The sequence below is a fragment of a genome, unplaced genomic scaffold (genome assembly GCF_019419815.1).
Source record: "Pyrus x bretschneideri cultivar Hongxiangsu unplaced genomic scaffold, Pyrus_bretschneideri_v1 Contig6, whole genome shotgun sequence".
Classification (NCBI taxonomy): domain Eukaryota; kingdom Viridiplantae; phylum Streptophyta; class Magnoliopsida; order Rosales; family Rosaceae; genus Pyrus; species Pyrus x bretschneideri.
In genome coordinates, this window is record NW_025999798.1 from 1,355,952 (window position 1) to 1,369,648 (window position 13,697).

General features: G+C 38.2%; 2 protein-coding genes across 3 annotated transcripts; one reads left to right on the forward strand and one right to left on the reverse strand.

Annotated features, from left to right (window-relative positions):
* Positions 1 to 2,296: 2,296 nt before the first annotated feature.
* Positions 2,297 to 4,682, reverse strand: LOC103947265 (cytochrome P450 78A5). Its single transcript, XM_009358148.3, has 2 exons — positions 3,643 to 4,682; positions 2,297 to 3,208 (listed from the first exon to the last, which is right to left on the reverse strand). Exons 1-2 carry the CDS (start codon positions 4,603 to 4,605, stop codon positions 2,603 to 2,605), a joined length of 1,569 nt encoding a protein of 522 aa, XP_009356423.2. The 5' UTR covers positions 4,606 to 4,682; the 3' UTR covers positions 2,297 to 2,602.
* Positions 4,683 to 11,585: 6,903 nt separating this feature from the next.
* Positions 11,586 to 13,671, forward strand: LOC103947263 (ubiquinone biosynthesis protein COQ4 homolog, mitochondrial). 2 transcript variants are annotated; one of them, XM_009358145.3, is made up of 3 exons: positions 11,586 to 11,709; positions 12,117 to 12,325; positions 13,017 to 13,671. In XM_009358145.3, exons 2-3 carry the CDS (start codon positions 12,143 to 12,145, stop codon positions 13,515 to 13,517), a joined length of 684 nt encoding a protein of 227 aa, XP_009356420.2. In that variant the 5' UTR covers positions 11,586 to 11,709; positions 12,117 to 12,142; the 3' UTR covers positions 13,518 to 13,671. The 2 variants fall into 2 exon arrangements, with proteins under 2 accessions (XP_009356420.2, XP_048428107.1); XM_048572150.1 differs by having other exon boundaries at positions 11,655 to 11,709; positions 12,081 to 12,325.
* The last annotated feature ends 26 nt before the right edge of the window (positions 13,672 to 13,697 follow it).

Consider the following 13,697-nt stretch of genomic DNA (forward strand, 5'->3'; position numbering starts at 1 on the left):
GAGCAAAAGAAGATGTTTTAGGAAAGAGGAGGAAAACTCTAAAAACTCACTTTTAATGTTTTTAAGAAATAACCTATGTTTTTAAGTTAACCTTTAATCCAATTTTAAAAAGAGTCATACCAAACAATAATTCAAAACTTAAAACTCAAAAAAAAATTTTTAATTAAAAAAGTTGAACTGAAGTAGGATACCAAATAAACCTTAATATTCCAGACTATCACTCAAATTTACCACTCGAACAAGATTTTAGCATAGCATTGTTGCTAAAAGAGATTTCGAGAGGGCTCGAACTGGCTATATTTCTAAAAACATGAAAAGAAAAAAGAAAGTAGCTAGCTGTCCTCAATTTTAGACGCAAAAGATTATCATCGGAACAAGTATAGTACTGCATCTCCTTTACAAGATGAAAAGGAGTTGTGTCTATCTGTAGCCATGCTCCTCCCTCATATCAAGATATACATTCCTTCTCTATCTTCTAAAAAGGTAAAGGAATATGAATCTCACCCGATCCATACAACCAAATCAAAGCCATCGAATCAAACCTTTGCTTCTTTTTCTTCGATCTTCATGCATGCTGCTAGATTATGATTAATCACGTACACACCGACATAAACTTACTGCAACGAAGATGTCACCACACACATATGCCTAAAGTACGATAAGATGCAGAAACCATAAACCACTAGAACGCGAGAGGAACCTCATTCCTCTCAACGTCGTGGATCAGTCTTTGTTATGCAGGAATCGCCCCCCATACACCCTCCATCTCAAGTTAAGTTGGCACGTCTGTTTTCGTATGGTCCTTCAACTATGTCAAAAATATATCTTTCTCGTCTTTCGTTCTTTTCATTTCCCGTCTCAAGTTACTTTCTATTAAGCTGGTTTAGAAAAGAATAATGCTACTACGATCAAAATTTTAAACCAAATAATGATACCAATAGATAATAAGTCTGTTAATCATTACTTAAAGTAATAATCCAATTATCAACATTCATATTATTTGAGTTACAAAATTTGATTGGCTTTTTTTATTAGCATCTCACAATATGTTGAATGCACTTCTCATTAAAATTTAATATTAAATGACTTACATACCTAATATGTAATGACAATTTTGACCTTATAAGGTTTTAAAAAAATAAAAATCCAAATTACTTTTTACATGTGTATCCCAAGTTTATTTATCTTCTTCAACTCTCAAAACCACTCTCATCCTCCATTGTAGAATTAATGAAACTACAAACATGTTAATTGAAAAAATTATTCTTGATAAATGAACCGTGAAATCAACATTTCGGATACTTTACATGAAGTAAGACTTTGTATTTTAATTGTTTTAGTGATTTCAACGACATCGACACGCATATAACTGCGTTATGAATGATATCCATTAAAAACAAATATGATTGATGATGAGAATCACACACCTAACAAACCTTAGCCACATTAGATCACAACGATCCCTTGATTTTAAAAGCAACGTAACAACCTAATCTCTTCTTCTAATTCAAGGATTCAATACCTAAATCTATTCCCATGATTCGATTAAAAGAAAAGAAGAGGAATCATCATCATCAGCCCTAATATTTATTTAATCCCCATTACCCAGTGCCACTGCTCCTACTCCATATAAAGCTCTACACTTCTATAGTTGCCATATTTTTTTTGGAATATCTTTCTCATCTTCCTCATCCCCTGTTGCAAAAATCATCTCCCTCATCTACTGGTATTGAATACCCACAGCCTTCCACCTCTTTCCATGAAGGGATAGAGAAACATGAAGGGATAAACACATGCAAATAATCAAACAATTGTTGGCACCACTCCAATATAAAAATTAAAAAAAATTTGAAGTCACACCACCAGCTTCAGCTTCACGTCGAAGGTACTATTGAATGACCTTATGTACCGAAGGTAATATTGGATGACCTTATGTATTTGCACCTAAGATTTGAAGAGTGTAGGGTGTACGTAGAAAATATAAGGTATATGTTAAGAGTGTGGAGTGTGAGGGTATTATAGGAAAGTAAACAAGGTGTATTAAGATAAATTTTAATTAAAAAAGAAAATGCAGGATGTATTAAGTATGTAAGATTTCAATATAATAAGTCAATTTGATTTAGAAATTTAATCTCCCAACCATTAACCTTTAAAAAAAAAAATTTAATTGGCTCGTGTGGGTCGAACTTTTCCTCATCGGCCAAGTTAACATTCTTCCTAATCAACTTAGACAGTGAAGAACTTACAACTGAAAGCACAAGAAACAATATCAACTTTGCAAATTAGAATGAGCAGATATAAAATACAATAACTATATATAGAATCGGCAAAGTTGATATATTCCAAACAGTATTATACAGTCAGTAAGCTGCCCATGCATTACACAAACACGATTTAATTAACATAAACTACCAATACTTAACCAAAAGATAAACCCAAACTTGTTGTAGTTCATGAGCTTCCCCAACTGTGGCAGCTAACATATCCAAAACTTGCACCTAAACATGATTTACTCCTTTAATTAAACTGGAGTCTACCCTAACTTGCTAACCAAGCTAATTAAACCACGCAAGGGTTGTTTCAACAAATCAAAAAAGCTTCATCAAACAAACCTAGGAACCGCTCTGCAAACCAACGGGCTCTTCATCTCCATCGAAAGCTTCAAACATTCCGACAAGTCCACGTCACCATTCTCCGAACCAATCCAGTTAAAGTTCTGTAGCAGCTGAGCAAGCCAGAGCTGGACGGTGGCCAATCCCAACGCTTTCCCAGGACAAACCCTCCTTCCGGAACCGAAAGGCGCCAGCCTCAGATCAGTCCCCATGATGCTCACATCCTCCGCCATGAATCGCTCCGGATTAAACTTCTCCGGCTCAGTCCAGACCTTCGCGTCGTGTGTGATTGCCCACATGTTCACCATGGCCGAAGTTCCAGCCGGGACAAAGTTATCTCCCACGTAGACATCATGGATGGCAATGCGAGCCCAGGAGAGGAGAGGGCCCGGCGGGTGCACCCTCAGGCACTCCTTCACAATGGCTTGGAGGTAAGGCAGGTTGGCAATGTCGGAGCCCTGGACGGTTCTCGTGGAGCCCACCACGGCTTCGATTTCAGACTGAGCTTTGGACTGGATTTCTGGGTGCAACACCATTCTTGCAAGAATCCATTCTAGTAGTATGGCAACTGTGTCGGTTCCTCTGAAAATCATCTCCTGTAATTTAAATATTTTAGATTCTAATTTCCAAAAATAAAGTGAAACTTGTGCAGCATTTCAGAAAAAAACATCACTAGAAAATTTTCACTACCGGCAGATTAATTAAACAATTAGAAGGTTTTTAAGCCACTTAAGTGTTGTTTAATTGTGATTAATCTTGCAGTAAATCGCTCTTTAATATGATTAAATAGGCAATGAAAAAGTCCCCTAAGCCACTTCAAGTGTTGTTTAATTGTTATTAATCATGCAGTAAAACGATATTTAATATGATTTTGTTGTCTGTATATTGTCGTTCTAGTGCAAATGGGGCATAATTTTTATTTAAAAACAATCTACTCGTGCATAATTCCTAAACAAAAAACAAATAGGGCAAGTAAAATAGTACTGAACTAACTAAAAATTAGAGTGATAAAAGTAAAAAATATTAGTACCCAAAGCACAGCAATCATGTCAGAATCGCTGAGTTTGTCATCTTCCTCCAAATTAAGCAAAACATCAACAAAATCTCCAACCCTTTCCTTCTCAAAGCTGCCACCTTTCACTCTCTCAAGCCTATGTTCTTCGATGATTTTTCCAACAAAACCATCCACTTTCGAAACCAACTTTCTGCACCTCTTCCTTACGCCCTGCAAATCCAGCCAACTCAGAAACGGAAAATGGTTGCTCCAGTTGAACACCCCCAGCAGCTCATACCCTTCAGTCACCAGTCTCTCGAGCTCCAGCCCATCGCCACCTTCGTCGAACTCGTAGCACCGCCCAAAAACCGTCATCATAACGTTGTTCAGAGAACCGAAATGAAGCACCTTTTTCACCTGAACTTGGCCGTTCTTCAACATCAAACACCTTAACTCCTCGACCATTTTCAGCCCCACTTCGCGTCGGAAAACCTCAGAGCCAGCGATTCTCTTTGGACTGAACAAATGGGTCGCTGCAATCCTCCTCAGATTCCTCCAGTACTCACCGTACGGCGCGAACCCCATCGCTCTGTTGAAGAGAAGCTCGTAGGCCGTCTCATTCACAGGACGGTTGGCGAAAGCTGTGTTGTTCAGCATCTCTTTCGCCGTTTCCGGTTGGCTGGCGATCACGAACCGGCTGAGACCGACGGAGAAAGACATCAAAGCCTCAGCCCTGAAGCTCCTGGCGAGCTTGGCAAGCACTCGGTGGCGAGCCGACCCAATGAAAACGGTGAGCGACCCAATGAGGGGGTAGCCAGGTGGACCCGGAATAGCCCGGAAAGCTCGATCCTTGCACAGCGCCCAGGCGAGGCCTCCGGGAGCGAAGCAGAAGGCGCAGACCGCCGTGAGAAGCACAAAACAGGCAAATGTCTCGAAACCCAGAACGGAGGAGTGAAGAATCGACCTAGGTATGAACATGAGGTGATTTTCGACAGACATTTTGATCAGAGTCTAGGGAGAGAGCGGTTTTTTTTCAGAGTGGAAAAGTGGAAGACGAAGCAAGCACTGAAGACGAAGAAGGTGAAATGGGGGCAATTTTATAGACAAAATTGGTGGGATGAGTTTAACCGTGGTAGAAAGATTACTGGACTGGGGGTAAAAGAGGACGGTCGGATCGACGAAGAATCAATTTCGATATCGTGGCTGTGTCCTGTCCATCCGATTGCGATTCGAGGAAATGTAGCCTGGGGAGGTCCCACGTATTTGGAAACGCACTTTTGTTCTAGTTATAGTAACGAGAGGAGGAGTGGGTAACGGTTGGGGACGCGTGTAAATATTAGAAAGTGAATTAAGAACAGTATTTATGTTGGGAATTAAGGGCATTTCTAATTTGATTAAGGTATACGCGCTTAGTAGAATAACTGGCAACGTGACATCATTTTATTAACTGGACAAATTGTCTTATTAATGTTTTTATTTATCTCGAAGGGGCAAGGAGAGTGAGATTGTTATGAAGAGGAAGGGCTGGTTCTCAGCGAGGTTGATTCGAACCTTGACATTATGGATTGTAACCATGTGTAGAAATCTTTGAAGTTACATGCGTCATCTCGTATTCATTAGATATATTATTATCGAGAGTACAGTAGAAAAACAAAACATTCGTATCACCAATTGTTTTCATTTAAGAAAATGTTAAACACCTATCTATACATACGTTTAAGAATATTGAGTTTTGAAGTTAGAAGTGGAAGAGCCACACCACCTATATGCCAAAGGACACACACAAAGAGTAGACCCCCCTTGCATTTTCATGGACTTAAAAACAATGAGTTTTCTTATGTGCATTTTGAGCAAACAGATAACGTGACATAATGCTTGTCCTCAAGGAGACCAGCCATGGTACATTTTTATTGCCAATTAACATCCTGGTCCACTTACGTAATGTTATATACAAAGATAAATTTGTATATCATATTATATTATTGAACTAAAATATCACGATAAAACTAAACATGTTTTATGTTATCGTTCTTGAGATGTTTTTAGGACCATGGACCAACTTGATATTTTGATGCATAAAAATGAGATCAAATGACCCTATAATCCATAGTTTTGATGGTGAGAGGACTGAGGAGGAACCAGTTGGATTTGTAAACCCTAATTACCCCAAAGGACAAAGGTCATGACTTTTTTTTTTTTTTTTTTTTTTTTTTTTTGTTGGAAACAGGGCATGACTTTTAAATTTATACGACAAAACTTATGACTTTTGGTCCATCTAGTTTGTTAGTTTATAATAAGGACCACACTTGGGTACTAACAAGTCAGTACCCATTTTACACACCAATCTATATGGCCCGATAAAAATCTGGGATAAGGATTGTCTGTTATTCCACTTCCGATGTTCTCTCGTTTTTTTTTTTTTGTGTGAATACGGTTAAATCACATCATTATTTTATATTATTATTTATTTTTATCTTATTATCTCTATAAAAAAATATAAAATATTAACATGCTTTAACCGTGACTGCACAAAACAGGAGAGCATGGAAAGACACCGAAGTGTAAGGACAGAGAATCCTTTGTCCAAAAATATAACATGTCACCTCCTTATTCGCTTCTATTTTTGCAACCAAACACAACCTCACCCTTAAAACTGTTACCAAACATAAATCTTCTTCGCCACTTCGTCTTTCTTCCGCTCGAACAAGTTGATGACGATACTCATAACCGGCCACCGCAGCCGGCGTTGAGTCCACGTTCACCACCAAGCGATAAGCCCCAACTCGTCATCCTCACCGCCGCAGACGACGGTGGCATTCACTGCTGGGTAGAGTCGACGATTGGAGGAGTGTTTGTCAGTGGAGTCGACGGAGAAAGCTTAGTGCAACTAATAAACTTGTGGAAATTTTCAGGTCGACGGGCCGAGGGCCCACTCCAACAACACCGATACTGTCCCCACTTAACCACCTGCACAATCCTCAGGTGTGGGGTTTTATCACAAAAGGCCTCGGTATTAATTAGAGAGGGATATTTCTATTTAAAGCACTATTCTCTTCTCCCTCTGTCCGATGTGGGACTGGGGGTTCCAACACTCCCCCGCACGTGAGACCCCACTTATGGGTCACACGTGAATTTCCACACATCGGCAACCACGTGGAGCCATGTCGGGACTCACCCAATCACGCGGGGCCAATGGGGACCCACCCAAACACGTGGCATCTTTGGCCTACGTGGACAATCACGCGGGGCCAATGGGGACCCACCCAATCACGTGGCAGTACGGGCCCGTCCCCTGGCTCTGATACCATATGGAAATTTTCAGGTCGACGGGCCGAGGGCCCACTCCAACAACACCGATACTGTCCCCACTTAACCACCTGCACAATCCTCAGGTGTGGGATTTTATCACAAAAGGCCTCGGTATTAATTAGAGAGGGGTATTTCTATTTAAAGCACTCTTCTCTTCTCCCTCTGTCCGATGTGGGACTGGGGGTTCCAACAAAACTCGTGTTTTTTTCTGTCTCGAACTCCCACTTCTTGGATTTTATCATTTTGGTTTACATCTGCCATGGGAAGAAAATTATTATTCTGGTTTAGGTGGTTTGTCATGGTAGATCGGCCATGGTAAGAAAGGAACAAGAAAAGATGAAAGCTTGGTTATTTGAGGCTATTTGGTTAGAAATTTTTTTGATTTTGGCCGGAATACAAAAGGTATATTATGTCTTTTTATATAAATGGTAGAAAATTTTATTTTTCAAATTATTAACTTTTTAACACACATATCATATTATAACGTTCGTATAATAATACGTGATGTACCACATTGTATACCAATCACACTTACAAATTTTTCGTTTGGTTACTAAGATTACAGGGGTGTGGCCCGTGTGGGAGATCATTTCAAATGACAGATGTTGTATTCCTGTTGGACCACATAGCTTGGTGAGTAAAATGAGTACTACCCAGACTGTACCCAAGTAATATTGTTAGAATATTTCTTTCTCTTCTGGTCACAAACCAGAATGTAAAACGCTAGTTTGGTTTCAAGTGGTGACGTGTAAACGAAGGACAGAGAGCTCCATGCAAATGTATAAATGTTTTCGATTTGGTTTGATTTTTGAAGTGTTGAACAAGCAAAAGGCAGCAGATATTGCAGTCTGCAGCAGATGGCAGTAAGGCAGTTGCGCATGCTGTCTACCTCCAACGCCAACACTAGTCTGTCCACAGTTTTCTATCGTATTCGTAACTTACATAAAACGTGTTGATTATTACGGAGTATTTAAATTTAATAATGTATATTTTCTTTTAAATATTTTAGTTTATATTGAGAAAATGCAATGAATTTGAGCTCGAGAAGCCTATTTACCTGAATAATATGCATTGCTAATAATGTGCGATGAAATTCACATAATAATACATTATTAGAAAGGTTTTAAAAAAACGTTAGGCGTTAGTTGAACGATGAGTTGGAATCTAGTGCCTAGGCGGTTAGGCAGGGCTTAGGTGGACGTGTAGGCGGACTAGGCGGATTTGAGTAAATCTATTATATTTCGTGTAAAAAATATCTATTTATACTTAAAATATATATATTTTCATCATAAACTACAAAATAGAATGACATATATATTATGAAGTATTAGAACATAGTGAAAATATAGGGAACAAGAATATAATGTGTGTTCATTTAAGCATGCAACAAGTCTCTTACAATTTATTGAAAAAAATAAAATGCGAAATAAAAGTTATTTATTTTCTGTTTAAGTAAGTTTCAACCTAGGCTGGTGCCTAAGTGGGTCTTGATGGGATAGGCGGGTGCCTATGAGGTCTAAACGGGCTCCTCAGCAAGTCTAGACACTCTTTCTTAATTTTTAAACATCTAGACATTAATCAGAACGATGACTAGCCTCCTAACACCTAGACGAAACGTAAACGGTTCTAGACGGAAATTTTTAAAACAGTGATTATTAGTCTACACTTTGTCACGTGACGGTAAATCCGTCTATTTTCAACAGAGGAGGTGAGAAAGTAAATGAGTCATTGGAGTGATCATTCAGTAAAACGATTTTCTGTGATTTTTCTGTCCCTCCTTTCTCCTTGAGTAGGGGGGAGTATGTGCAATAGTTTTTCTGGTACCGTCCTGCTTTGTCAGGTCCCAGTAAACCAACGGCCTTCTCTTCTTCTCCAGCTGTCTCTCTCTCTCTCTCCCTCTCTCCCTCTCCATGCCTAATGTATTATTACTATTCCCTCAACAACCTGGGCATTTTTGGTCCGTTTGGGAATTTGGGGACTGTTAATTTCCTTAATTCCAATAAAATAAAAATAAATAGCTACCGAGGGCAGGTGCCTCTATTTTTTTTTTTTTTTTTGGGTCGAGACTTGCTCTTGTCTTACGTCAATTAGATCAATTCCAACTCTTGAAATAAGTTTTAAATTTTTCCTTCTATTCTCTCATCATTTCTCTCTAATCCTTGTTCTAAAATTAGGTTAATTGTTAAAACCTAAACAAAACTCAAATGTAGAGCCCACATGTGAGAGTGGAAAACCTGATGCGAAGCCCAAACGCCCAAAAACCACTATCGGAAGCACCAAACGCGCCAACTGAACCCCACCCACGTGGGCATGTCCCCTTTTTGTCGGCCACAACAATGAGCTCAACGACTCTTTTTTCTGAACGGCCCAGATTTATATTTGTTTTATATTTAGAAATTTTATTGAATCTAATATGATCAAATTTAAATCTATAATTAAAAAAAAATTATTTAACTCAAAATTCACCCAAATTTAGTGATTTTTCAATATTTATCTGAATCTAAACATTTTAAAGTTAAAATGTTCATAAAATTAAATTATGATAGAGTACATAATTTATTTTTTTTAAATTACTTTAAAAAAATTAGGCTAAGTTTATTCTTTAATAACTTCGGGCTAAAAAAATTAGGCAAGAAGAGTTGGAGCAGAAAAGCTGTTTCTGAATTAAAACCTAAATTTTTTTTTTTAGACTCAAAATTTTAAGTTTTACTCCAAAATTGAAGATGATCTTATAATGTAACGCCAATTTCAATTTACCTCATGAAAAAGAATTGAACCGTTTTAATTTAGGGTTTTGAAGGAATTAAAAACAATTACTTATAGGTCGAGATAATTTGTTGTGCCCTTTATCATGTTGTTTATCTCTTGATTGGCCACGTGGTCAGAAACTTGTATGCATAATTTTATAAAATTGTCGAATCTAAAAAATCTTTCTCATTATTCGCGTCATGGTTCATGCCTATGTTGGTGTTCGCGGTCACTTTTAAACAAGTTATTTCAAAACATATCAAATTGTGATTCATGAAAGACTGATTCGATGAAAGAAGACATAGTGCCATGCTAAGGTTAAGAAATTCAACTCCTAGAGGTTGAGTTGAGACCTAAGGAGTCATTTTTCAGTGTTTCGGGGTCAAGTACATCAAGTGTAATGCTACAATTGGTTAGAAAATTAAAAATAAAAATTTCAGCCAAACAAGCACGTTAATCGATACTTAATTAATAATTCAATTATCTACAACCACATCATTCAGTTTGCAAATTTGGTTTATAGAATTTAGTTTACCTAGTATTACCTATTATAATATTACACTTAGAGCATATCCAAAGGATATGTCAAAAAATCCATATCAGCACTAACAGTAATAAAAAACATCATTAGTGTTTTTCAACCGAAATGTCAATTCCTATATGACATGACATGAAAAGGCAGCAGAGAAAGTTACTGTCAAATTTGGCAACAGCTTCAAATCTATTTTTAGTAATTAATAAATACTTTTTATAATTTTAATAGTTATCTTTTGTTTTAAAATACTAATCACAACTATAAAAAGTAAATAATGTAATAAATAATAGTTTAAATTTGACATATCGGTTAGAGAATAAAATTTATCAAAATATCAATATGCCACGTAAGCATTTAAATTTAAATTTTGTGTTAAAAATTTAACATCTCTTTTGGATATGATCTTAACCTTTAATTCAACATTTAATATACTTGATCGTGTTCTCGATAGACATTGCCGCCAGGCAATAAAACCACCTTCTTTATGGCAAGGATGTATTTCATTGGACTGGTGCATATAAATGGCGTTGGCACATAGTTTTACATCCCCCCACCATATCTCATAAATACCGCATTAATTTCCACTTGCATTACAAAACAAGCCACTTAATTACACTTCAAACCCTACCCGACTTCCCCCTCCTCTTCATTCTTCCACTATCAAAAACCAAAATTTGAATAAATTAACTCAACTTGCATATGAGTCACAGACTTTTTTTATTTTTTTATTTTTATGTATTAGCTACCAACCATTGATGGATGGGAACCCTACTGACCTAGGGGCTTAGGAGCGTACTTTGTGTGATTTCACCCAAGGTGAACAGACCAGGACCACCGTAACCTCACCTGGTTAGGCTTCATGTAGGCAACCAATCATTTTAATGCTTTGCTAAGTTACAAGCCTACGCAATTACGTTCGGCATATGAGTTACAGGACTAGGTTCGCACCTTTTGTGTTCTGACTTTTTTAGATGACAAGTTTGATATTAAATTATTGTTGACTCATTGCCTGAATTAATTGAAACTTTCGTTGATTAAGATATAGCGTGCCCATCCTCACAATTCGAGTTTGAATTTCCTATTGTATCCGGAAGACCGGATCATGTGGTTGTCAAGCACTAGGTACAAAAACAATCCACCCAACTTCACCCGCTGTATTTTGACCTCATCACCAGAGGCTAGAAAGCAGATGGTGATTTACCGCAGTGGCACAAAGTAATAATGTCTATCCACTCTAGTGCATGTTTGATTTCTATGGATTGCTCTAACATTTAACAATTTAACCCAATAACTCTATTGTTTGTTAGAAAAAAAAAAAAAAAAAAAACGAAAGAAGAGGCCCATTGGTCAGAGTGGAAAAAGAAAGCAGGCCCATGTTTATCTGGCCCAACCCTTATCTCTTGCTTGTTGCTACCAAAACCAACGGCCACTCACAGAGACAACGGCCTTATTCCGCACCAGCAACAAAGATTGAAAGCGCCGATCTTCCAGTGCCAAACTCAGGGAGTCAGGTAAACAAAGATTTCTTTAAATTTTGTTTGGTTTACGAGAAAATTTTAATGTTTTCCCCTTTAACTCTAAATACGCAATTTTTTGAGGTAAAAAAGGAAGAAAATTTTCTAGCAATCGTCGGGGATCTTGCCCAATAGCAATCGTCAGGGACCTGTTAGATAAGCTTTTCTTAATTTCCTAATCTTAATGTTATTAAAACTGTCGATGATTCATAAATTGGGTGCTTCAGTTCTTTGTTTGATGATTATAAAGTTTATAGTTAATTACGTATCATTGGATGCAATAATCAGTAATTTGCCCAGAAACTATTTGTGAAAATGCTTAAAAGGCAGTGCTTGTATTTTATTTTATTTTATTTTATTGTGTAAAGGTTAAATTGTTGCGGAAATTTGCATGTAATGATTAGGATTGCAAGAAAACGGGTGAGTTACCATGTTAGGAAGTGCCCGTGTTCGGCTGAACCGGTGGCAGCAGGCGGCTGTGGCAGTCGGTTCGGCTGTGGGCGCATTGGTGGACCCAAGAAGAGCTGATCTCATAGCAGCTCTTGGAGAGACAACTGGGAAACCTGCATTTGAAAGAGTTCTTGAAAGAATGACGAGGAGCCCTGAAGGCAGGGTAAGCCTCTTCTGTCCTCACCCTTCTTGTTTAGCGATTACAATTCTTAATCAAATAACATGTTATGCGTGTAAGTAGTTGTTCACCAGAAAAACTTTCTCGTAATTATGCACGGTGTTTCTGCTTAGCTATCTGCGTTGTGTTTTGTTAATGAAGGTGTTGGGAGTTTCGGGTTATTTGAGTCCATAGGATGTTCTTTGAAAGTCTGCTTGAGGGAAGTCATATGAACTGAACATTTTTTCACTTATCAGCGGCAAGGGAATCGTGAAAATTGCAACCTGGGTTATATCCATTCTGGTCAATTGAAGTCATATATCAGTCTTCCGTGTAAAACTGGCAAAATATTGTTCTTATTGTTGCCGAGTATTGAGTGCTCCTGCTCTTAGTTTAGATAGGTGACAGCTAATGCAAACTGAAGTCATATGTTCTTCTTCCACTACAGTAATTAAATGGTGTTCTTTGTAGTGTTACTTATAATGTGCTTCTAATTGAACTTATTCTTCTCATGTAAACCGTTTTGCGTTGTTTTTCCCGCCCATATAACGAACTAAGAATGGCTGTGGCTCGAGATATCTAAATTTTATGGAATCAGTACTTGAAAGCCATTTGGTTGCTGGTATGCAATGAAATCCCATTTTGTCAACGGTTTTGCTTTGTTATTCTAAGACCAATGCATTTCTTTCTTTACCAGGCCATACTGTTGGAGAAACCCCGTGTTATATCTGTAAACGTGGGTCATGCATGGGATCTACCAGCAAACACATTTGGTGCTGCCTATGCGAAGTTCATGGGATCTAGGAACTTCTCCCCAGATGATCGACCACCAGTGCGGTTCATGGAGACAGATGAGCTTGCATATGTGGCCATGAGGGCTCGCGAGGTGCACGACTTCTGGCACACCCTTTTTGGCCTTCCAACGAACTTGATGGGGGAGTCGGCCCTCAAGGTAATAGAGTTTGAGCAAATGTACCTCCCCATGTGCCTGATGTCCGTCATAGGGGGCTCAGCGAGATTCAACGAGAAGCAAAGGAAATTGTTCTTTCAACACTACTTCCCTTGGGCCATCCAAGCTGGAATGCAGTGCACAGATCTCATGTGCGTGTATTACGAGCGGCACTTTCACGAGGATTTGGAGGACGTTCGGAGAAAGTGGGGTATAATTCCTGCCCCTGCTCCTCCTAAACAAGCCTGATCATCAGCAGCTTCAGCTTGTTTGGCGGAGAAACTGTAAATTTCTCGAGCACAATGTACCCATTAACTTGTGCTTTCCTTGTCAACCCAAATAAGTTATTGTTTGAACACATTAATAGTTACAGGTCGATTTCAATTTACCTTCACAAATTGAATCTTCGTGTGCACAATATGTTAAGGT